General features: G+C 42.3%; 1 protein-coding gene across 2 annotated transcripts in view; it reads left to right on the forward strand.

The window, feature by feature from the left end:
• Positions 1-22,035, forward strand: part of MFSD11 (major facilitator superfamily domain containing 11) — a 30,856-nt gene extending 8,821 nt beyond the window's left edge. For both annotated transcript variants that reach the window (XM_015420412.1, XM_015420411.1), the window contains exons 6-14: positions 1,774-1,870; positions 6,427-6,485; positions 10,583-10,727; positions 14,264-14,304; positions 15,439-15,504; positions 16,682-16,807; positions 18,509-18,683; positions 19,543-19,678; positions 20,848-22,035. In XM_015420412.1, coding sequence (XP_015275898.1) covers positions 1,774-1,870; positions 6,427-6,485; positions 10,583-10,727; positions 14,264-14,304; positions 15,439-15,504; positions 16,682-16,807; positions 18,509-18,683; positions 19,543-19,678; positions 20,848-21,012 — 1,010 coding nt within the window. In that variant the 3' untranslated portion in view covers positions 21,013-22,035. The remainder of the gene's footprint in view (positions 1-1,773; positions 1,871-6,426; positions 6,486-10,582; positions 10,728-14,263; positions 14,305-15,438; positions 15,505-16,681; positions 16,808-18,508; positions 18,684-19,542; positions 19,679-20,847) is intronic.
• The last annotated feature ends 3,159 nt before the right edge of the window (positions 22,036-25,194 follow it).

The following is a 25,194-nucleotide window of genomic DNA, read 5'->3' on the forward strand; positions in this document are numbered from 1 at the left end:
TGGCAGACCCACCTGTGCTTGTCATGTCACAAACTGATTTTTAAATCCTTTACAGGTTCATAAGAGGTTTGCTGTTTGGCAGGTGGGACTTCTGTCTGTGAAAAAGAACTTAAATGATCATTTGAGAAAAAGAACTTTAAAAGATCCTTTCAAAATAAAAAACTATCTACACTTCTTTTTCATTTTTTAAAAATCAAAACTTTCTAGATAATGTGGCTGAAGATAAATAATCAGATACATTTATTTATTTATTATTTATTTATTTGGATTTATATCCTGCTCTCCCCGAAGGCTCAGGGCGGCTAACAGAGGCATAATGCCAGATAATAACAATAAAACAGTATAAAATGTTAAAATTACAAAATAGACAGTTAAATAGAAGTCATAAAAAGACATTTTCGGTGCTCCCCTACTCAATTCCAGATTTTAAGACCAAGATGGTGTTCTCAATAGTATAGCTAAACAACCACAGCAGTGTGTATCCCCACTGTCCTGTCGTCCCCTAAAAGCATCCCGTTCCCTCCGATGGTACCCGCACCAGCGGTAGCAATATGCGGAAATTATAGGGTGTTGATGGAACAGTGATGGTGGCGGCTCCTATTCGAAAGCCTGGCGGAAGAGCTCCGTCTTACAGGCCCTGCGGAACTGTACTAGGTTCCGCAGAGCCCGCATCTCCCCTGGGAGCTCATTCCACCAGATAGGAGCCGCCACCGAAAACGCCCTAGCCCTGGTCATCGCAAGTTTGGTAGTCCTGGGGCTTGAAACATCCACTAGGTTTTGATTCCCCGACTGTAGTGCCCTTGGGGGAACATGTGGGGAAAGGCGGTCCCTTAGGTAGCCATATAGGGCTTTAAAGGTGAGGACCAGCACTTTGAAGCTAATCCGGTACGCTATTGGCAACCAGTGCAGCGTTTTCAGCGCAGGCCGGATGTGATCTCGTCTAGGAAGACCCATCAGCAGCCTGGCTGCAGCATTCTGCACTAGTTGCAGCTTCCGAATTTGCAACAGGCAGCCCCATGTAGAGAGCATTACAGTAGTCTAGCCTCGAGGTGACTGTTGCATGGATCACTGTGGCCATGTCATCGTGGTCAAGGAAAGGAACAAACTGCCGCACCAGCCGAAGATGGTAAAAGGCCGACTTGGCAGTGGCTGCTACCTGAGCCTCCATCGTTAGCGAGGAGTCCAGGAGCACACAACTCATAACCTCCGATGCTGGCACCAATGGCGCCCTGTCGAAGGTCGGGAGAGGAAGCCCCAACCCCGGACCGATCCGACCCAGCCCCAGGACCTCTGTCTTTGCCGGGTTTAATTTCAGCCGACTCAGTCTGAGACAACCAGCCACGGCCTGCAAAGCACCATCCAGATCATCTGGTGTGGAGTCCAACTGGCCACCTAACAGCGGCTAGAGCTGGGTGTCATCAGCATACTGGTGACATCCCAGCCCATACCACAGGGCAATCTGGGCAAGGGGGCGCATGTAGATGTTAAATAACATCATTACACATCACTTCTAGGTTTCACCTGGAAGTAGTAACAATGCCTTAGTATGTCCCTGAAACCCTATGTTTTTACCATAGAGTTTTGGGAATTCCTAGAACATTGTGATGTCACTTCTTGATGAAATCTGGATATGATGTTGAGACCTTGATCGCTGTTTCTCCTTCCTGTGCCTTCCTGTGCCCACATATACCATGTGATGTGGTTAATATAATGTGTGAGGAAGCCCTAGATTACTTTCTTCCCTTGCTGATCACCATTCTGATTAAATTTCAGTATTGTGGACTGCCCAGGGAAACTGTCTGACAATAAATTCCAATGAAAACACAATTGGCAGAAACAGTGGAATCTTCTGGGCATTACTGCAATCTAGGTAAGGAATAAAACCATTTCTTTTAGTTATTTCCACCTTGTACTCATTAGTGTTCTTCTTTGTCGATATAAGAGTGGCACTTGTCTGTTTTTTAAATCTAAAATATTAATAAGCTGTTCTGCTATGCGGAGACATAAGCACACTATATATAAGGCATGCACAAACACTGATTATACAGTAGAAAGGCCTGTTATATATAGATATGGATATGTAGGTATATAGATAATAGAAAGACAGGTTATAGATACAGAGATATATGTAGCATTTAGGATAACTCACAAAAATATTAAACATTTGCATACACACCACTTAAAGCAGGTAATAAACACATTAAGATTGGAGAAAAAATCTAAAGAGCACTAAGATTGTAGTCTATTGTAAGGGTTCTGCCTCTTTCAAGAAACCATAGTTTATTGTGGGGTGGGCGGAAGTAATATCTTCATTTATGCTTACATTTTGGATGCTTACATTTTGGATATGTGTTTGCTAGAATAACAGCTTCCAGCATGTTCTTTGTTCCAGCAATAATAATAGTCTTGTACATGGAGGGAAGGAGGTGCTCTCCTTTAAGATTCTTCTGAGTCAACATCACACCACTGCCAGGGGAAATGGCAGTGGCCTTTCTCCTGAGGGCAAGCACATAATCTTGCATGGATTCAGCAACTGTCTTGGCATTGCAAAAGCAAGTAGTCAGAAGTTAGGGTAAGGCTGCAGGGCTTCCTGTACATCTAATGCAGCCTGTCTTTTATTCATGCTTTATTGCCAGCCTTGCTGAAGGGTCCTCAAAACTTAAAAAGGTAAAGGTTCCCTTGCTCGAAAGCCAGTCGAGTCCAACTCTAGGGTTGCGGTGCTCATCTCCGTTTCAAAGCCGAAGAGCCAGCGCTGTCCGAAGACATTTCCGTGGTCATGTGGCCAGCATGACTAAACACCAAAACGCACAGAACGCTGTTACCTTCCCACCGAAGTGGTACCTATTTATCTACTTGCAATTTCTTGCTTTCGAACTGCTAGGTTGGCAGGAGCTGGAACTAGAGACGGGAGCTCACTCCGTCATACGGCACCCGGGTCTTGAACTGCTGAACTACTGACCTTTCACAGCCTGCAGTTCAGTGTCTTAACCACTTAAGCCACCTCAGCTCCCTCAAAACTTACTAGCCCATAAACATTTACCTGTTCTGTATTCACAAATATATATGGTAGTCGTGGGTTTTTGTGTTTTTTTTACAAAAGAGAGAAAAGAACCAGCTTCCTTTCAGTTCCCAAAATCTTCCCATCTTGATGAACCGGAGGCAATTCTTATTTATCATAAAGGACTGACTGAGTAGAAGCTTGCTGTATGCTAGTTAGCTATGCTAGGTTTATTTTGCCCCAGCTTTAAAGGACTTTAAAATACATCATCCTGAACTGCCAGAAGCACATAAGCAGCCATTGTTTCTAAACTGGTGTTGTGTGTGTCTGCTTCTCACCAGTTACAAGGCAGATTACTGATCTGCAGTAATTGCGGCTTCTGGTCTGTCTTCAAGGGAAGCTCCACATAAAGTGCGTTACTGTAATCCTACCTGAAGGTTACAGAAGTGTGGATCAGTATACTTAGGTCAGTGGAGTCCAGGAAGTGCAGATGATTAAACAGAAATCCTGGCAAAAGCTCCCAACTGCAACTCCAAAAAAAAAGAGAGGAGTCCAGGATAAATCTTAAACCCTTTCCCTCTTATCTGAATACGAAAGCTTAATTCCATTCAACGAGTCATATCATTCCTCTCAAGAACATCTGCTTTCCCATCTAGGACTATCTCTGTCTTGCCTGGATTCAGTGCAGCTTGGTCTCCTGCATCCACTTGACCAGTGCATCCAAAGACAGCTTTATAACAGAAGGAGCTGTAGATAGAGATGCATAGCTGTGTATCATTTGCATAATGGTGATAACTGACTCCACAGCTCTGGATGTTCTCAATGAATGGCCTGCTATAGATATTAAAGAGCATGGGGGTTAGCGTTGAGCTCTGAGGCCCCCTGAAGCCCAGTCCCAGTGGAATGATTTGGCTATGGCAATGATAGCTTTCTTCTTCCTACTGGAGAAAAAGGACCAAAACCAGAAGATGATTACACCCAAGATTTTAACTATGTTCCAAACAGCCCAGTAGAATAATATGGTTGGAAGGATTTCACCTATCCTCTTGTTAAACTGTGCATAACCCTGCTGAGTAGGTCACCATGCCTCAGGTTCTTTTCCGGATTCTTGCAAGAACAAGACCAGCCATGCACATAGCTCATTAGATTTATGATTCAAATGGCTTATTAAACACAATAGCACAATACTCTAGCAAAAGTAAATCGAGTAAAAGCATGCTATTACCTCAGCCATGAGAATTAAGAAACTGAAGCCACAGGGTGGCTAGCTAGTCTCTTCAGAGGCAGAGAACATGTCTGGTCTTCTCAGGAATGGCAAGGAAGATGCATGCACCCTCAGTCATGCCTATAGTTGTTCCAGTGGTGTAGATGAGTATAAGAACAAACCTGGGAGGTATTCTCTGGGCTTCTCTCTTCCTGAATTGTTGAGAGTTCCCATTGGCTAGGTGGTTCTTTTAAAAAGAAGAATGTTTCTATTGCTTACAATGGGCAGGTTAAAAGTTCAGTAACACCCTGTACTCTCATGGATCACTGCCTTGACGTGGTGAGGGGGCTTGCGTGGTTTGATCAGGCTGCAGGCTATGCCGTGGAGGGCCACCCAGGATGGACAGGCCACAGCGGAGAACTCAGACAAAACGTGATCCACTGGAGAAGGAAATGGCAACCCACTCCAGTATCTTTGCCAAGAAAACCCCATGGACAGTAACAAAAGGCTAAAAGATATGACACTAGAAGATAAGCCCCTTAGGTCCAGTATGCTACTGGGGAAGAGCAGAGGGCGAGTACAAGTAACCCCAGAAAGAATGAAGCAGCTGGGCCAAAGCCAAAAGGATGCTCAGCTGTGGATGTGTCTAATGGTGAAAGGAAAGTCCGATGCTGAAAAGAACAGTACTGCATAGGAACCTGGAATGTAAGATCTATGAATCAAGGTAAGTTGTATGTGGTCAAAAATAAGATGGCAAGACTGAGCATCGAAGGTAAAAGAAGAAAGGGATGGCAAATAATGAAATGGTTAGTGTTATTGATGCAACGGACATAAAATTAAGCAAATTCCAGAGGACGACAGAAGACAGGAGGGCCTGGCGTGGTGTGGTCCATGGGGTTGAGAAGAGTTGGACTTGAATGTGCGACAGAACAACAACAACACCTTTTAACTGTCTTCCATGTGTGTTCTGACTACATCTTGTAGCGGATTTATTTTATGTGTACATGTAAAGGAAAAGCTTCAGCAATATTTAGCAATTCCTAACACTCCTGGTCCAGCCTCCTCCAGTCTATCTTTGCATATTGCTTCAAGCAGCAGTTCCTATTCTGATTATTACTTTATACACAAAATAATAAATGTTCTCCAATTTTCCAGACATTCATACAGAAGCAGCCCCAAGAATGAACTCTGGCCAGTTTACCCACAAATTGCTTAACCTGTCTCCTGCTTCTAGATACTTACCAGAAGGTCATCCAATAACCACCTCCATCCAGTTTAACCACAACTTAACAAACCTTCTTAACATCTAGGCCTCCTTTTACAGCTGGCAGTCTTTTCTCAGTTATAGCCTCTCAGTCCTTTAACTGCTTAGCCAAGTTCGAGCTTGCTTATGGGTTGGGGGTTTTGGACCTTAAATTCAGAGGTTCCCATGTTTTACACCTCTAAAACAAATCATTCACCAGTGCTTACCAAGGATGTCTCTGAGCCATAACCAGGCTTGAAGTCATACTAAAAACATGAGGCATTCAGATATGCCTTCTTTCCCCAACATGGAAGCCTGGACACTGGCCTCTGCAGTTGGCCAGATCATTCTTATCTAAAGATTATTTCTTTTTCAGAGACTTATCATTGGCTTTTTGAAATAAATTTCCTGCATTAGGGAGGTGTTACTAATCCTGGCTAGAGGAGTCCTAATAATATCCTGGTAAGATTTAATTAGCCAGGAAGGTCAAGGATCCAGTTTATATATGGTAGCCTTCGCAACTCCAAGAACATGAGATAGTGAGAGCAAACTGAAATGATCCAACAAATGGACCAAGCAGATGCTGTATGTCTATTAATGGAACTGTTATACTGGGGTTTTTTGTTTTTGTTTTAATTGTGATACATTAAAAGGGTTTTTTATGGATAGAAGGGGTGGGGCACTGGTATAATCAAGTGGTGGTATGGCTGTCGCATTCATTGCTGTTCTCAGAGTAGACTCTGAATATATTCTTCAGATTACCTTGATTTTGGAGCACATTTGATGTTTTCATATGTCGTTAAAATATGACTTATTCTTATGACACGTGGGTGTACCCTGGCAATGTCTCTGCTATGGGTTGTGGGCTTCCATCTAGCCAGGACATCCATTTCTTAGCAGGATGAATTAATTTTTATTATGTCTATTTGAGTTTATTTGTATTACTATTATTAATAACTGAATTGCTATTTTTTTCCATAGCTTGTTTTTTGGGAATCTGTATATATACTTTGCCTGGCAAGGGAAGACCCATATAACAGGTTGGTTTTGCTTATAAGATATTATTTTGAAAGGGGAAGATGGTTGATGAAATAATCAGAGGACATTTCTGTGCTGTTGACAGAAATAAAGTAAGTCAATTAATATGCATTGTTGTAATTGGAGATTTCCTCCAGTAATCTGACAGATCCCACCTAGAATTTCCATGGCATAAGGGTGGGGGAAGGATTTCCACCAATTCCACTGTCCTGCAAGAGACCTCTAGTTCCTTCTGGAATTGTTCCTGAGAGTCCCTCATCCCCCAGGAGCAGCATTTCAGGGGGCATTTGGGACTGCCATGGGAGGGAGGAATTGGTGAAATTCACCTCCCTTCTGTCTGCCTGCAGAAATTCTAGGTGGGATCCAGTGTTCCCTCTAAGATGAGTTAGTGTGAGCTAGCTCACAGTTTTTTGGCCTCTGGCTCACACATTTTTGTCTTCGCTCAGGAAGGATGGCTCGAGAGCAAACTAATTTATGCAGTAGCCAAATCGCTCACTCATAACTTTAATGCCAGTAGCTTGCAAAGTAGAATTTTTGCTCACAGGACCCCATAGCTTAGAGGAAGCCTTGGTGGGATCCAAGCCTCTGTATTTTTGGATTCCATTTTGAGCATATCATATGTATCTTCAAACTGCAATTAGAAATGTTTAGATTTGGGAAATACTTAGCTGGTGCCTAATTTCCTCTCTTCCAGGCCTTGACCTTTCCTTGAGTCCTTGCCTTTCTGTACATTCCACTATTGTCTTTTAAACCCCTTGTCAAACCTTCTAGTTTTTCATTGGCTTCTTGTGCTTGCTCTCACATGCTACAGCTAAGTTAAGGAAAGCTTCTGTAATCAATTTTTGGTTGCCATTCAAAAGCAAAAATAATGCCAGTTAAAATAAGAGAGATGGCACTTGCTTTGATGGTGCAATGTAAATCAAAATCAATACTTGTATTTGAGGTACAGATACGTAGGATATAAGTCTTAGCAAGAACCATAATTATTGTAGATGCTGATGGCACAGCAGACCATCAATGGTTTGATACAATGAAATAGTAGGGTCCTGCCAGGCTATTTATTTTATTTTATGTTTTGGGAATGCATAGTGTTTACTCTGCAGCTGAGCAGGATGCAGATGACATTTCCTTGTGCTGCAAAACTATTGCAGTATAGTGGCGTATTTCCAGCGCTCAGGCACATTGAGTTGCTGTCAAAATGCTTTTCTCCCCAAGACAGCCCTGCCTTTATGACTGTGAGTGCAGTGTGTGGAATGTGGCTGCACAAGTGTCAGCGGTATCTTGGCTAGAGTTCCTGACATCACTAATGAACAACCACACTAGACCTTCCTTTCCTTGTACCTGTACTACTCTGATATAAAGTTTGTTTTTAATTTATAAACTCTTTATGAGCTGAATATTTCTATACTATCAGTGCAGCCCTTTTAAATGCCAAATGGCAAAGACAACCCCTTTCCTCTGCTACCATACCATGCCATTTCATTAGAGCTTTTTCTTTTTTCCCCCTTTCTTTAACTCTGTGTTTTCCCATTCTCCATTTCTTTATTGCATGTCTCTGTAGACTTAAAAAGCAGCAGTAAGATCAAAGCATTTTCTTTACTGTCAACTAAATAACCATAACAAAGCATTTCTTTTAGTACAGTGCTTCTTTACTAGTTGAGAAACATAAACAAGAGCTTCATATGTCCTTCAGGGCTAAACTCTAGAAGTCCAAAGATCCAGCAGGTTGTCTGTCTCAACCACAAGCCCTTATTCGGCTCCATGTATTTTAACTACTTTAAGAGGTTGCCTTGTTAGGATGCAATTACTACTCAAAAGTTGAAAAAGAATTGTTACAGTTGAATAATTTAAAGGATGTGGTTTATGTGAAAACAGATAAGTATGTTGTTTAAACCAGTTAAATGTGCAGGCTGGTTTTAAAAGGTGTGGGGAGTGCACAGTTTATTCTGATGTCTAAATGCAGCCATTGTTTCTATGATCTTCTGGCTCAATTGGCTGATGTGAGCAAAGAAGTCCTATAGGTCCTAGAAGGCAGCCTTCATTTAGCCCATCTCTCAATCGGCTCTGGATTCATACATACCATATTTTGTAATTTGGTGCAGAACACCAATATTAGGGATGAGAGACCTGAATTAAAACATGAACAAACTTTTCTTTCAGCACAGTCTGGTTTGGAGTAATTACAAATTGTAAAACATAATATTGTTGCCCTTAAAACAAATGCATAGTGCTTCCTGTTAGCTAAAGGGCATTTACATTCAGGCTTTATAACAACTGTGATAATAGACTGATGAATCAGATTAATACAGTTTTAAAACCTTTTGTTCATTTTCAAAAATCCTTTGTGATTTAAAAAAACCCAATAGTTAAAACTTTAATGCAAGTGCTTACGAAAACTCCGAGTAGTAGGCACCACCTTAGAAGAGAATACCCTCTCTGTCTTTCATAAGAGCAAATCCCTTTTCTGAGATGGTGCCTGCTGGAATATGTATCTGAATTCCCTGACAACAGGAAAATGTTTTTCTCTTTGCACTTTCTAAAGGACAGTCGCGGGATAGAGAGGCCAGATCACACAGCAGCAGATAGGATTCCTCCATGGCTCTGACCTTGGACTTGACCTTCACTATTGGATATCTCCCAGTGCTCAGCTTACATGCCCTGTCCCCAGCGCTCCTTCCTTTCCTTTTATACCCTTAGAAGCTACTTGATTCACAGATCTTGAGCAGCAGAAAATACTTCTTTATTTTTTGATGCAAGGGCTAAAAGGACTGAGACCAATTTTGCAGTTGCTAGAGTAAACTTAGGATCCTTATTGTTGAACAAAAGAGCCAGAGTTTCCAGAATGGAGGGGGGATGGTTGGTTGATTAAAGGCTTAATATAGTGATCCCTTATATTCTCAAAGAACCTGCATTCAAGCAGGGCATGGAAGGATGTATCTATCTTATTAAGGCCACAAGGGCAGATTCTGTGAGAAATAGGGCCTATTCAAAAATCTCCCCTGTAAAACCATTGTAGGATTAATATTCAATCTTGCAAACCAAAAAAGTACAGTAGCGTGGGGTGGTAAGATAGTACATATGGGCCCTGATCACACGAAGCATTTGCTGCGCGATACCCATGAATGCCGGGCGGATTTTAAGGGTGCAATCACATGGACACATCTGGCAAGCGTCGTGCCCCTGCCCCCAACTCATCCATACCACCTGGCCAAAGCTGCGGAGTAAAAACGTACCTTGGAAAGTCCACTTGCAAATTGTTTGCAACGGGCCGCAGACGGACTGTCTCCGTCTGATTGCTCCAGCACGCTCCTACTGCCTCCCTGCTTCCTCATTGAAGCGCGCCGAAACACGCACCGACAGAAAAAACCCCGGGTTCACCGCCGTCGCGCTTGATCGCCGTAGTGGCGGGTCAAATTGCAGCAGCACAAATAGCCTCCCCCCCCCCCGTGTTATCTGGTACATGTGACTGTAGCCATAAAGAGGTAAAAATCTTGGGAAAGAAAGACCAAAAGATAGGGGTGAGCAAACTCTGTGGGCTGTCCCCAGCTCTCTTGGTCTGTGGCCTATGTTCTTAGCTCTTCTTCCTTCCTATCATGTGACTGAGATGTCACATGCTTGCAGCTTAGTGGGTCCCATGGTGCAGTCGGGGTTAAAGGTAGATCCCAGTTCTGGAAGGTACTATAATGTACCTTGTGTTGTTTGAAGTTATTACATTTACACATAGTCAGTGAAAGACAGTTTGGTTGCATGACACAATGTCAGATTATTTTCTAAAAGCACCTAGTAGACTTTTAGGCATTCTGTCAATAGTAACAAAACCCTTGCACAGCTCTGCATCTCTTCTCATACCTTTCTGTTTTTCATGCACACCCTGTACAACTCTTCTAAATTCTTCCAAAAGCAAATGAGTCACCTTATGTCAATATTGTGCAGTTAACATTTCCTTGGTGGAGAGCTTATTAATCAATATGTGCAGTAGGCTGTCTTCAAAATGTCTATTAATGCTTCAGTGAAATAGTTTTCTGACTGTTTTTGGCTAGTATCAATAGCTGTATTGTTGTTTGTTAAGGAGTAACTCATTATTGTTTTCCCCCCCAAGACAGTGACCGCAGGACCGTCTTCATTGCTCTGACAGTGATCAGTCTTGTAGGGACCGTTCTGTTCTTTCTCATCAGGAATCCACAGGAATCAAATACAGAAGAAGGAGAAATAGCAGACAATGCTGATAACCTTGTAGAACCAACGTAGGTGCAATATAGATGCATACAGTACATACTTCTGCTAGATCCACATGTTCCTAGTTTAACCACATTTTGTTCAAGTGAAAAGACAAATTATACTTAGTTGTCCTTAGGAATGCATGAGTAATTGTGCTTTTCCATTAATCTCTGAAAAGGCTGCTCCTTTGACCAGTGCTCAAGGTAAAGTGTGTGACTGAAGTAATCTTTCTGGAACTGTAGGACCTGCCATAGAAATAGGAGTAGCAATGAATCTACCTTAGGACAATGTAATTTGGGTTGGGTGAAAATGCCTTTCTGTTAGCACCAAATCTTGACTAAATGATACATAGTTATAGCCTAGTGATGCAGGTTAGCAAGGTAAACCTGTCCTTGGGCTATACCACTTCAGAGTGGTGTGAGAGAGTTTGGCATAGTGGTGAGAGTGTTGAACTAAGTCTAGAAGTGAAGAGAGCTAGCTTCAAAGTCTCATTTGGCCATGATGCTCGCTGGGTGTTCTTGGAACAGTTACACATCCCCTCTTCCCCTAGGGCTTTTCTGCATTCTCATTTTCCTCGCTTGTAACTGTCTGTGTCTTCGGAGTTATTTTTCTGTTCCACTTGTATTTACTCCTTCTAGTGGTCCATTTGATATTACACCGGTGTATGTCCAGCATATCTCCCTACAGATTTATGCTGGACATAAACCAGTGTAATATCAAATGGACCACTAGAGGTAGAAAAACACGTGTGGAACAGACCTCCTCTGAAGACACAGGCTCCTACAAGTGAGGGAAATGGGAATGCAGAAAAGCTCCTAACCTCCTTCACAGAGTAGTTTTGAAGATAAGCTGGAAGCCAGGAGAACCTCATATGCTACCCTGAGCTCTTCGGAGAAAGGACAGAATTAAAATGCAATAGAGTGCTGATGGAGGTTCATATGAAAATTCTCTGCACATAGCAAATCAGCATACCACACTAGGCTATAACCCTTTAATGAAGGACTGTTTTTTGCACATTGTCATGAGAGCCCCCACTTATGGTTTCTAATGGTACAGTCCTAGTCTGGGTTTAACAACACAATGAGAACCAGCCCAAGTTCTCTTGCATCTGCTGTTAGTGTTGTTCTGACAGCCTTGTCACTCCTTCTGTAACCATCCCTTCCCATCTTCTTTGCAGGAACAGTTATGAACTGATAAAGTACTTCTGAGCATGTACAGAATGCCTTGCCATCAGCCCTGAATTACTGCAGTATGTCTTTGTACACTTAGAATCAAGGAGTAGGGTTTCCTTAAAGGCAGAGGCAGGTTTCTATGCTGGCCTGAGTCTTGGCTTGTCTTTATTTAGAAATTGAGTCCTGCCCACAAAGTACCTTGGCAGCATTCTGAGAAGTATTTTGTAGCTTTTAAAACGTAGAGATCCTCTCATGCCGCCACTCATGCCAGTGTTCTGTTTCCAGCCATACCCACTCACTTTTACAACAGGGTAAATCTCTGACAGCTGCAAGCGAGAAGGGCAGTGAAAGGCTGATGGGAAAATGTAAGAGGAAAGGATCTGTACCATTTAAATGAAAGAGAAATTAATTTAGATTGAGATCTGGGAATGTGATTGACATAACACTGCCCATCACTTCTCCTCTCAAAGCAATGTGTTAGCTTTTGAGGCATCAGTAATTGCTTTAGGGAGGACCAGCCTTATTACGAACCACACAGAAAAAAAGATTCTGACCTTCTGTAATCATTTGGCTTATGAATTCCACCTTGGAATTTGTATATGGCAGCCAAGTACCTTCTGTAGTTCTAACAGCCCTGTAGATTTCTAATGCTCTCATCATTACTGTCTTCTAATTAAAGGGCAGTAAAATGATTATCTATTTGAAAAATGTTTACTTTGAAGAACCGTCTTTGAATATTTCTTGAATTTTCCAAAAGAAGCTGTCTGCAAGGCTTAAAAAATGCAGACTCTTGGTATGCAGTTCCAGACAATAGTTTTAGAGGTATAAATTCTGTAGTGGCTTGCAAAGCTTGTTTATAATGTTGCCACTGAGAATTTCATATCCCGTGGAGCCTTGTTAAGTTGTAGTTTGTAGTTTGGATGCAGATAAGATAAGATAAGGCTAAAGCCTTTGACTGTGTGGATCACAACAAACTATGGCAGGTCCTTAAAGAGATGGGAGTACCAGACCACCTCACATGTCTCTTGAGAAACCTGTATAAGGGCCAAGAAGCGACAGTTAGAACCGGATATGGAACAACTGATTGGTTCAGCATAGGAAAAGGAGTACGACAAGGATGTATATTGTCACCTTGCTTATTTAATATATATGCAGAGTACATCATGCAAAATGCTGGCCTGGATGAATCACAAGCGGGAATTAAGATTGCTGGGGAAAAGATCAACAACCTCAGATATGCAGATGATACCACTCTAATGGCTGAAAGTGAAGAGGACCTAAAGAGCCTCTTGCTCAGGGTAAAAGAGGAGAGCGCAAAAGTGGGCTTGAAGCTCAACATCAAAAAAACTAAGATCATGGCATCCGGCCCCATCACTCCTTGGCAAATAGAAGGGGAAGTCGTGGAAGTAGTGACAGACTTCACGTTCCTGGGATCCCAGATCACCGCAGACTGTGACTGCAGCCATGAAATTAAAAGACGCCTGCTCCTTGGGAGGAAAGCGATGGCGAACCTAAACAGCATGATAAAAAGTAGAAACATCACCCTGCCAACAAAAGTCCGCATGGTCAAAGCAATGGTATTCCCAGTAGTCATGTATGGCTGCGAGAGTTGGACTATAAGGAAGGCCGAGCGCCAAAGAATAGATTCTTTTGAACTATGGTGCTGGAGAAGACTCTTGAGAGTCCCTTGGACTGCAAAAAGATCAAATCAGTCAATCCTAAAATAAATCAACCCTGACTGTTCCCTGGAAGGCCAGATAATGAAACTGAAGCTCAAATACTTTGGCCACCAAATGAGAAGGGAGCACTCCCTGGAGAAGACCCTGATGCTGGGAAAGATTGAAGGTCAAAGAAGACGGGGACGGCAAAGGATGAGATGGTTAGACAGTGTCATCGACGCAACGAACATGAAATTGAGCCAACTTCAGAGGACGGCGGAAGACAGGAGGGCCTGGCGGGAGATGATCCATGGGGTCGCGAAGAGTCGGACTCGACTGTGCGACTGAACAACAAAAAACTACAACTTGCACTAAGATACCAAATGACATGAAATACACAGACAACTAGATTTCTTAATTCATATGGTGGTGTGGGTTTTTTTACCAATCAATCTTAAGGATGGTGGGCGGAGCTAATATCCTATGGGGGAAAACTCATTAAAAAGTCTGAAGGAAGAAAGTTAATTTTGATGCAATTTACCTGGTTTCGTTTCTGCATGAGATATTGTTTTCCATACTGAGTATATAATATTCTAATATTTTTAATGTTAGCAAAAATGTTTTTTTTTAAAGATATGTTATAGGCGGAAGTGTGTGTGCATGTTTTCAAGCTCGGTGGCATTTGTAGCATTTATTTTTTCCATTGAAAAATATGTATTTGTTTTTAACCAGGTCTGACCAAAGTAAAATGACAAGAGCCACAGATGCATTTAGTAAGTAACATTCTATGGTCTTTGTATGGTCTTAGGTATTCCATCATGTTTAGTGATAGAGGACAATCTGAAACTCACTTGTAGACCTGTCTAAAAATGACAAGGGAGCTGCGCTGTTTCCCTTCTCCAAATTTGACCTGTTTTCCTATATTGTATCTCTTTTTTTTTACCTACTTATGCTTTCCATTTTCTAGTATCACAATAGAGTAGAAGTGCCTTTAGTTGACTTCATGAGTGATTTTTGGAAGTTCCATGCAGCTTAGCTGTTTCTATTAGGGGAGCAGTGGCCATGATCTAAAGGGGGGGGGGATGTGCTATTGTTAACAGCAGCCAGCATGGCATAGCAGTTAGAGCAGGGGTGTCAAACGTAAGGCCCAGGGGCTGGAACCAGCCCACCCAGGGCTCTTATGCAGCCCATGAGCAACTGATGCAAGGGGGGGGGGAGGGGGTGGAGCCACTCTGATTGTGGCTTCAGCGCAGCAGAACAACCTCGTCTGCAGTAGGCAAGCATTGTGGGAGCATCTGCACAGCTCTGCACAGCTTGCCATTCCAGTCCACCTGTGTGGGTTTTCCTCTGCAACCCCCTCCCAGCCCATGGGGACTTGCAGTGAGGATACATCAACTCAGAGCTTACCAGCTGTTGTCCTTTTTACAGTTTGTATCTCCGGTACTTGGCATTACGTTTTATGTCACATATGGCCCGGCCCAACAAAGTGACATTTATGTCAGATCCAGCCCTCATAACAAATGAGTTTGACACCTCTGAGTTAGAGTGTTGGACTAGGATCTGGGAGATCCAGATTCAAATCCCCAATCTGCCATGGAGGCTTGTTGGGTGACCTTGGGCCAGTCATACATTCTCAGCCATAACCTACCTCACAGGGCTGTTGTAATGATAAAATGGAGGTTGAGAATGATTTAAGCCTCTTTGGGTCCCTAGTGAGCAGAAAGATGGGGTATAAACGTAAAGTGGAGGTGGGAAATGCCATCATTTCTTCTCATATCTCCAGTTCTTGTCCCTATGTAAAGCTGTGTGAATGATAATAGAGACCATAAGTAAAGTCCCCCCTTTTCCCTTTAATCTGATAGTATAATTTTCATGATTCTGTTTAACTCTTTTTTTTTTTTTTGCAGAAAGCTCTATCAAGTTGTGTTTCACGAAAGAGATTCTGTTACTTAGTATCACAACAGCCTATACAGGTAGAGTCAAAGGCACAAACATTGCTGTCTGGGATTTGCCTGGGGCCTGAGAAAGGTACCCTTTCTGTGGCCAAGAGTAGCTTTCTCACCTAAGCTTCCATCCAATGTCCGTTGCTCTTCACTAAGTCTTCCTTTCCTTATCTCCTCAAGGGTTTTGCAAGTTTCCATTTCTGTTCTTTTTCAGCACCCAGCATTTCGCACGGCAAGCCCAGTGAACTGTTGAAGTGGTGCTGGAGAGCCATAAGTAGAGCTGAGGCTTTCTTGACTGTAGAGAAAAATTCTATCTGATTTTTATTCTGACACTTGCTTGTCTTGTCTGCCAGAGCTGCACTAGACAAAGCTACACACAGAAAGCCTTGGCTGCTTTAGACATTTTATGGATCATGGCCCTTGATCCCTTTAAAGGATTACTTTGCAACATCCTTGGGTGTCTTTTCCAGCATCTGTAGGCAAATTCTCTTACTGTATTGGCATCAAGCAGAGTTATTGGTACTTGCTGAGAGATGTGTTGCAAGACTGCCATCTGGTGGTCACAACTAAGAGTAACTATCATTCCTTACAAAGGCTAGGTTTGCAAGAATGGAGATCTGCAAAACTCTACTACTTGTCTGTATAAAAATATAAAAAATAATAATTGCATTTGTGGGGTGGATAATCACTTTTAGTTTAGCACACAGACTTACATATTATCCTGCCACTTCTGTAATACTTTTCTTAAGTATTGTTTTTTATTATGGGAGACATAGGCATTTTATTTGGAAGCTAGTACCCTATATGTGTGCACTGCAGGGATTACTACTAAGTGCTTGTTTGGGGTTTTTAATGTTAATTAAACTAACATTTGTGAGACTGAAATTCTCCTCAAGTAATCTAATTGTCATAACTGCCCTAAAAGCCCAGACTAGCCTGATCTCCTTGTTACTTTGGTGGGAGACCACCCGGGAAGACTGGGGCTGCTGCTATGCAGAGGAAGGCAATGGCAAACCACCTCTGCTCATCTCTTGCTTTGAAAACCACATAAGGTTGAGCTTCATGGGGTTGCCATGAGTTCGTTGTGACTTGTTGGCACACTTTATCTTAGTATGATTGTCACAGCAGCTTCCACTAGCTGGCATGAATAGTGCTTAAGGATAAAGTAATTGTGCATAACAACAACTGAAATGTTGTTTCTTTCCAGGTCTGGAATTAACATTCTTCTCTGGAGTGTATGGGACCTGTATAGGAGCTGTAAATAAATTTGGTGCTGAAGAAAAAAGCCTGATAGGGCTCTCTGGTATTTTTATTGGCATTGGGGAAATATTAGGTGCGTTTGTATTGAATATGATGTACTATGAAATAATTTTTGCTCACAAGTGTACTATGTCTGTATATATTTTTGCATGTATCTCAAGAACCCTAGCAAAGAGTAAGATGCACATATTTAACATGGTGTTGCAATGCATTTAAGTAGCAGCTGCCCTAGATGTTTAATCCTCAAGTCAAAGGTGGGGCACAAGCCAAGTCTGTTTGGAGGTATTCATTTTTGCATGGAGCAATATTTAGTTGTGAGTCTCTACTGGTAGTCTGAAGTGGTTACAATGCTGTTGGAAGAATTAGCCAGTGATCTCCAGTTTGTCTTCCCTCTGATGTTTTCTTATTTTTCCCAAAGTAAAGTGCTAATTGTGGCTTTCCTCCACCTCACTGGAGTAGGAGGTGCTTCAGAAGAGAAGACAGAAACTTTATGTTTGCCGGGGGAAACCGTTCAGAAACTGTTCTCTCCATCAGAGCAGGCTGCTTATTTTGGAATTTCCCAATGTGTTGCAACCAACCCTACCCTATATGGAAGCTATTTTGTGGTGACACCCACTACCTGATTTCAAAATTCCAAAATATTTATGGTTCAATGATTTTGGAGATTTCTGAATTAAGTCGTGGTCTGTAGCTGGTGAATAGAAAGTGTTTCACAATAGGAGACACTGACTGTAGTGCAGGACTCATGGTGAATTGGGTCCAACCCTTTGGTGTGGTGGTTGTAGATTTTCCAGGCTGTATGGTCATGGTCTTGGCATTGTAGTACCTGATGTTTTGCCAGCAGCTGTGACTGGCATCCTCAGAGGTTTAACACAGAAAGATGTGGCCATTGACACAGAGAGTACTCCATCTTTCTGTGTTATACCTCTGAGGATGCCAGTCACAGCCGCTGGTGAAACATCAGGTACTACAATGCCAAGACCACAGCCATACACCCCGGCAAAATCTACAACAACTAATGAACTCCGGCTGTGAAAGCCTTTGACAACCTTTGGTGTGGATTCCCCTTTCCTGTGTTTCAGTGTTGTCTGCTTTCTGGTTCATTTGACTATATACCATAAGAACATAAGAAGGGGGCCTGCTAGAGCAGACCAGAGGTCCATCTAGTCCAGCATCTTGTCTCACACAGTGTTCAACCAGTCCCTCTGGAGCTCCAGCAACAGGGCACAGAGGCCTTCCCCTGATATTGTTTCCTGGCACTAGGATTCAGACGTTTACTCCCTCGGAATGTGGATGTTCCCTTTGTCCCCATGGCTATAGTAGCCACTGATAAACCTATCTTTCCATGGCAGAGACCATGTGCTAAACAGATTAGTCTGTTCACGAGGGGAGGGGAGCCCCAGGTCCGTATCCCCACACTGTCTTGAAGTTGACAATTACTTTCTGTCAGCCTAACCTACTTCAGAAATACATTGTGAAGATAAATGGGGGAGGGGGAACCATGTTTGCTGTCCTGAGCTCTTTGGAGGAAAGGCAGGATAGAAATGTGATTGATAGGTAGGACGGACGGATCCTTCCTTAATAGTAGTAATCCTAAGAAGACCGTGTGCTCAGACAGAATTCCACTCTGCTTGCTCCCTTCCCCCTTGGTGTTGCACATACAAGTGTTTAAAGGACACTTTTCTCTTTACATTTTCAGTCGAAACTCTTGATACCATGAATACTGGGTTTACCCAAAATTAACTTTCTTTCCGTTCTCTGGCTTTGTCCACAGGTGGAGGAATCTTTGGCCTCCTAAGCAAGAGCAGCCGTTTTGGCCGGAACCCAGTGGTGATGTTAGGCATCATCGTCCATTTTGTAGCCTTCTATTTGATTTTCTATAACATACCGAATGATGCACCTATTGCCTCCATCTACGGAACAGACAGCATAGCATATATGGAACCAAGGTATTGCTTCCTTGTGCTGAGCTGACAACTGAGCATCTAATTAGGGACCATGAGGTCTAAACCTCATGGAATGCAGGTTGCCTTCCTTTACAAACTGAGACCACTTTCTGCAAATCTCTAGAGGCAGTTTGTTCAAGTAAATTGCACATATTTCAGTTTTAATAATGTTTTGCGCATTGGGAATATCCCCTTTTACTAGGTGAATGTAAGTGGGATAGGTGTCCCAGAGACCTGCTATCACTGACCTAAATATTCACAGCCTGGACATAACTCTTCAGAATGTATGAAGGGGGTTTACTAATGAGGTTTTGAAAATTATGACATTAACTTCAATGAAGAAATGTTGTAAGAGATGTTCATTCTCAAAATTATGTGGCTGTGTAATAAATGTTCAGTGTTGACCTACACCAGGGATTCCTAACTTTTTTGAGCCTATGGGCACCTTCGGAATTTTACCATAGTATGCGGGGTACAGCCACAAAATGGCTCCCACAGAATGTGGAATCAACCACAAAATGGTGCTGCAGCTTTTACCTTCAGTCACACAGTGGGCTGTGGTGGCTGCTGCCACCAAAACAGTGTTTTAAAAATCTGCACAGCCAATTAGATCTCCCGTGGCTCATCAGAAACCTTGCTGGGCAAAAGTCCCCCCCGGCCCTGCCCACTTTCTAAAAATACTTGGAGGGCACCAGGAAATGTCTCAGCAGATGCTGTGGCACACAAGGGCACCCATGAATGTTCAATCACTAGAGACAAAATAAATGATGGTATCATTTGTAATACACCCCCACCCCCGCAATAGTTGTACATGCTTTGCTTAAATTCTTTGTGGCTGATGTGAGGCTCCTTTCCTTTTTAGCAAAGAAGTGGCTATTTTTTGCAGTTTCTTACTGGGTCTAGGTGATAGCTGTTTCAACACTCAGCTCCTCAGTATTTTGGGGTACCTGTATGCAGAAGACAGTGCTCCAGCTTTTGCTATCTTCAAATTCGTTCAGGTAATCTCTCTCACCAAATGGTGCTGCCAGATTGTTTTATTATATTTGTAGTTACTACTCTACTGGAATGATGCAGTAAATTATTAATTGCACATCTATAAAAGTCTTTATGTGGTAAAATTAGAAGGAACCCTGATGACTACCCAGTTTGCATAAGTCTAGGAGCAAGAGCCCAAAGCCCTTACACTAATGGGGTGTTTGGGCACCTAAATTGGAAAACATTAAAGACAGTACTGGGAAAATGAAAATAGGGATTTAAAAAAAGACTTGAATGGAATGCATACGTTGCTAGATATGTTGTATAGGAGAACCTAAGGGGTACCCACAAGAGGTGCCAGTTCGAGGTTTTGGGAGCCCTGGGCAGGCCATACAACCCTCCAGTTTTCCCATCACTGCTTTCTCATTCCTTCTCCTTTCCCTTCAACCTGCTTTCTCCCTCACTCCCCCAGCCTTTCCATCATTGCTTTTACTGCTTTTTTCTCCTCCTTCTCTCCCCTCCCACCTCTGCCACTACTTTCTCCTCCCCATCACTGCTTTCTCCTCCCCCCTTCTCCATCTTCCAACGGCTTTCTCTATGTCTTCCCCAGCACTCACATTGGTATTCCTTTCTTCCCTTCTCCTCTTCTGTTCAACTGTAATCCTTTAGGATTGTGGTCATTTTTAAAAAAGTTCTGATGTGTGCAAGTGCACATCTCACTTCTCCATTGGGGGGCAGTTGACCTCCATTTAAATAAAATAGTTTGGATTTTCTGCGCCAGGCCCAATTGTGCAGATTTTTAAAATCTGTATTCAGGCCAAGTTTGGAATCAGATATATGTTTAATATGTTCATATTAACAGAGATGAAATGGAGAACAATGCAAAGTCTATCAAGTGTTCATGCAGACTGGGAAACGAAACAGTAGTGCTGGATTTCATGCAGACAAGCAGTGAAGATGCAGTAGGCAAACTCTAATTGGAAGTGACCTTGGATCAAGTAGAGTCCATCCTGTTAGATATGGGTGACCATTTGCTGCCAGGGTTGATTCAGAAAAGCAGGATTTACAAGCTAAAGAGGTTACTTAGAAAAGGAATTTATGCCCTGGAATGTTATTAAAAGCAAATGTCTCTAAAGCGGAGTTGGTATGTCACTAACCTCTATGTTCATCTCTTCCCTGCTTTCCTTTTCAGTCTGTCTGTGCAGCCATAGCATTTTTCTACAGTAACTATCTGCTTCTTCAGTGGCAGCTCCTGGTTATGGCTGTGGTTGGGTTCTTTGGGACAATTTCCTTTTTCACCGTGGAGTGGGAAGCCCCAGCCTTTGTTGCCAAGAACGTAGATTACAGCAGCATTTAAGGAAAGCCTTTTCATCATCCTAGGATTCACATGCTAACACATCCATTTCTTGAAATGAGCTGTTAGCATTTGCAATTACAGAAGCATGTTTGAAGGAAATCTTTTTCCACCCTGGAATAATGGAGAGCAACTATTACTTGGCATGGAACAAGTAAGCACCAAAGTTTTGTTTTGAATCAACTCGTGCTGATGTGAAGGTTCATTCACTACAGTGTGGAGGAAGAGAGACCTGGAAATCAGGGCACCAGGATATTCTCTGTATCACTGCCACTTTGCTGAGTGGCTGCATCTCAGGTTTATTACTATCGACTGTGGAAATCCTGCCCTTCTAAAAATATATTGCTATTTTGGTTGCAGTTATGTACGTCTGAAACTTTGGTCCAGCTGTTTACTAAGAATTTTTCCTTTGTTGGTGTTTGTGTACACTGCAACACAGATATGGAAGATTAATTTGTTTCATGGATTTGTGCAGACATTGTATACAGACTCTAAAACTTTTTTTGTTAATTTACCAGTCCCATTTTCTCCTGAGACATTTACTTTACAAGATACACTATCATCTGTGTTGAAAAAAAAGAATGTATTTATGGGATAAGTAGCATAAGGAATTAAATACATTTGCACAAGCTATTTTGCTAATTTTATGTAATCTAATCAGAGGCTGAAAATTATTAAGGTCTCAGTCCTCTGAGGCTATTTATCTTTACTCAGGATCAACTTTATGATGATTTTTGCTGCTATAAGACTGTGTAAGAAATGGTTTCCAAAGACCCCTAATGACATTATCATAATACACCTACAAATATGTAAACACCTTGGTGGCTTAACTGAGTTCAGTGGGATTTGTCACATGCATAAAATTACTTGGATGCATGAATTTGGTGTATGATTAAGGAAAGTGCCATGAATTGTTTTAACCCCATTCACTTATGTTCGTTGGTTAGTAACAACCTCTGGCCACAGTGTTCTCTTATTGATATATTTTCTCTGTATCTGAAGAAGTGTGCATGCACACGAAAGCTTATACCTAGAATTAAACTTTGTTGGTCTTAAAAGTGCCACTGCACCAATGCTCCCTCTAAGCTGTGGAGTCTTGTGAGCAAAAATTCTACTTTGTGAGCTACTGGCATTAAAGTGAGTGAGAGATTTGGCTACTGCATAGATAAGTTTGCTCTGGAACCATCCTTCCTGAGCTAAGACAAACAATGTGTGAGCTGTAGGCTAAAAAACTGTGAGCTAGCTCACACTAACTCAGCTTAGAGAAAACACTGCACTGGACTAAAATTTATTCTGTCTTATTCATAGAATAAGACAGTGGCTTGGATCTCGACTAGCATTTCTGCAGGTGCAAGGATTTCTGTCCACAGAGCAGGAAGCCCCTCCCTCTGCAGTAGCCTGAAATTCCCCCCAACCCCCTTTCAGGCTGCCACAAGACAGAGGCGGAAAGAAAGTTGCATTCTTCAAGTGGAAATCCTTGTGCCATGGAAATGCTAGAATGGGATTCCAGACAACAATTGTGATTTTACCTTTGCCAGGCCCAGGGAGGATCACTGTGAGAGCAGTGGGAACAGAGTTTTTGGGCCACTTTAAATGTTTTGTATTTCCTGCACCGAAAGCATGCCTATACATGTTTTCTTAGAAATAATTCCCCTCTGTGTTAAATGAGGCTTATGCCTAAGTAAGTGTGGGTAGGGTTGCTGCCTTAATGTGTAAATATAGAAATATAGGAAAGTGCATGAAAATCATGTGTGACAATTGCACATGTTTTGTTACATGCATGTACACATGCGCACACTGTTATATAAAGTGTAATTAAAGGGTTATCCAGAACAAATTATGATTGGTTTATATTAATTTCCCAGATTATTATGGAATAAAAAATGTGAGGATTGCCTGCACAATTTGTTCCAAGGAAATAATGTTCCAAGAGCATTGTTGGGAGGGAGCAAAGAATTGTTATTCTGGGCAGAGGGATGGAGATGATGCTTCTGGACAAGCCCAGTAAGGAAATTCTTGTGTGCAAGCCTCATTGAAATGAATAAGCCACTTTCAGTGGGCTTGTACCAAAGGGATATCTTAATGGACTTTGTTCACATTCTTAAGGTGACTCCCTTGGATTTAGTGGGCCAATTCCGCACTGTCATTTTTGTCACTCGTTTGGGTTTCCCCCCCTGTTTCCGCATGTGTTTTGCTCCCTCTGAGACTACTAGAGAGAGCAAAACACTTTGGGGGGGGGGGGGGACCCTGAAGCAATAGGGACAAACAAGTGACAAAAATGACAGTGTGGAATTGGTCTGCAGGGTAACATGTAGAGCCTTTTCGATATATAATGGAAGTTTGCCTTTTGCAAGCTGATGCTCTTGGTGAGCTTGTGTTCTGTAAATGCAATTACAGAATCAGACAAGAAAACAAGAATTTTTAAACAGCATCTATTTTTGCAAACAAGCTTCACTGTTATGAGCAATAGAAAGTGACTGCAAGACTGCAATCCAGTGTGTATTTACTTGGGAGTAAGCCCAATTAAAAGCAGTGGGATTTACATCTGAATGAACATGGCTAACTTGGGCAATAAGACTCCAATTCTAAGTCTACTTGCCAGGAAGCAGCTTCTATTCCATGAGAGCCAAAACCAGAGTATAACTTGTGTTCAGCTCAAGAGGACATACTTTCTACTGAACACATTTGATTAAGCTTCAGAGTCTCAAACTGTTTGCTTCAAAGGCAGCCAGTTAATTGTAAAAGGTCTAATAGTATAAATACATGTAGGTCATGGGAACTTTTAAGGAGTCTAGCAGCTTCTGCCCTAATTTCACCTTGGAGGCAAAGCCAAATCTACCACAGAAATCCAGCCAAATTTTTGATTCTTCAGCAAATTGTACTGCCAGGCAGAGTGCTAACAGTAGCACATCATACCTGTGATTTCCCATTTTGGCTATTTTAACTTTGAGGATCTAAAGAAGAGCATAAATACATCCCCCAAAGAATGCCTAGCCTCACCACTGCACACTTTCAATTCTCAATGCAACAAATATTTGAAGTCAGCTATAAACGCACTGTATAGATTTACTTCTGTTGAGCTGATTGTTAAAGCTCCTTTTGGGGGAAATGGTATTACAAAATCAGTCCATGTTGATCAGCCTTTGAAATGTGTCCAGGTTAGCTCTGTATTTATGCCTGGAAGTTCTTGTATCTTGATACAGTTAGAGCAGCTTTTCATCAGTCCTGGAAAAATATGGAGGGATAAACGTCCTTCATTCACCTCAACATTTTGTCAGGAGGAGTTCCGTGTTAGTAAGAGATGCCTTTGGTGATTTTGAAAGACCCTTTCTCAATGCGCAGCCTTTATTGATATGTTTGATCTATTATTTATTTATTTCAGCTTATATTATGCCCTCCCCATGAATGGGCTCAGAGTGGATGACAACAAAAGTTAAAACATTTCACAATAAGAATTAAAACACTTCATGAAAATCATCCATAATAAATAATTAAAACAGATTTAAACTGAACTATAAACAAAACAGATGGCACAGCAGTTTAATATGGTAGCTACAAAACCTGGGGCTGCTAGGCCGTAGACCAAACTATGGGTCTTCACCTAATGTGCCATTTGAGGGTGCAATATTCAGCAGGGGAGGCCAATAGAAGGAATAATTGGATGCCCACCACCTCACCCAGAAGCCCGATGGAACAGCTCCGTTTTACAGGCCCTGCAGAACTGTAATAGGTTCTGCGGGGCCCTGATCTCCAATGGGTGCATGTTCCACCAGGTTGGGGCCAGGGTAGAAAAAGTCCTGGCCCTGGTCGAGCCTAAACAGGATGTCTTTTGGGCTGGGGACAACCAGCAAATGCTGATCTGCTGGACGCAAGGCTCTCTGGGGCACATATGGGGAAAGGCGGTCCTTCAGATACATCGGTCCCTGGCCGTACAGGGCTTTGAAGGTCAGTACCAACACCTTGAAACGAATCTGGTACTCAATCAGACGCCAGTGCAATCTGTGCAGTACCGGTTGAATGTGCGCCTGCACAAGCAACCCAGTCAGCAAACGCGCTGCTGCATTTTGCACTAGTCGAAGTTTCCAGATTAGCCTCAAGGGTAAGCCTGTGTAGAGCGAGTTACAGTAGTAAAGTCTGGAAGCGACCATTGCGTGGGCACTGTAGCCAAGTCCGGGGGGGGGGGGG

The sequence above is a fragment of the Gekko japonicus genome, unplaced genomic scaffold (assembly GCF_001447785.1).
Source record: "Gekko japonicus isolate JY-2015 unplaced genomic scaffold, Gekko_japonicus_V1.1 scaffold381, whole genome shotgun sequence".
Lineage (NCBI taxonomy): Eukaryota > Metazoa > Chordata > Lepidosauria > Squamata > Gekkonidae > Gekko > Gekko japonicus.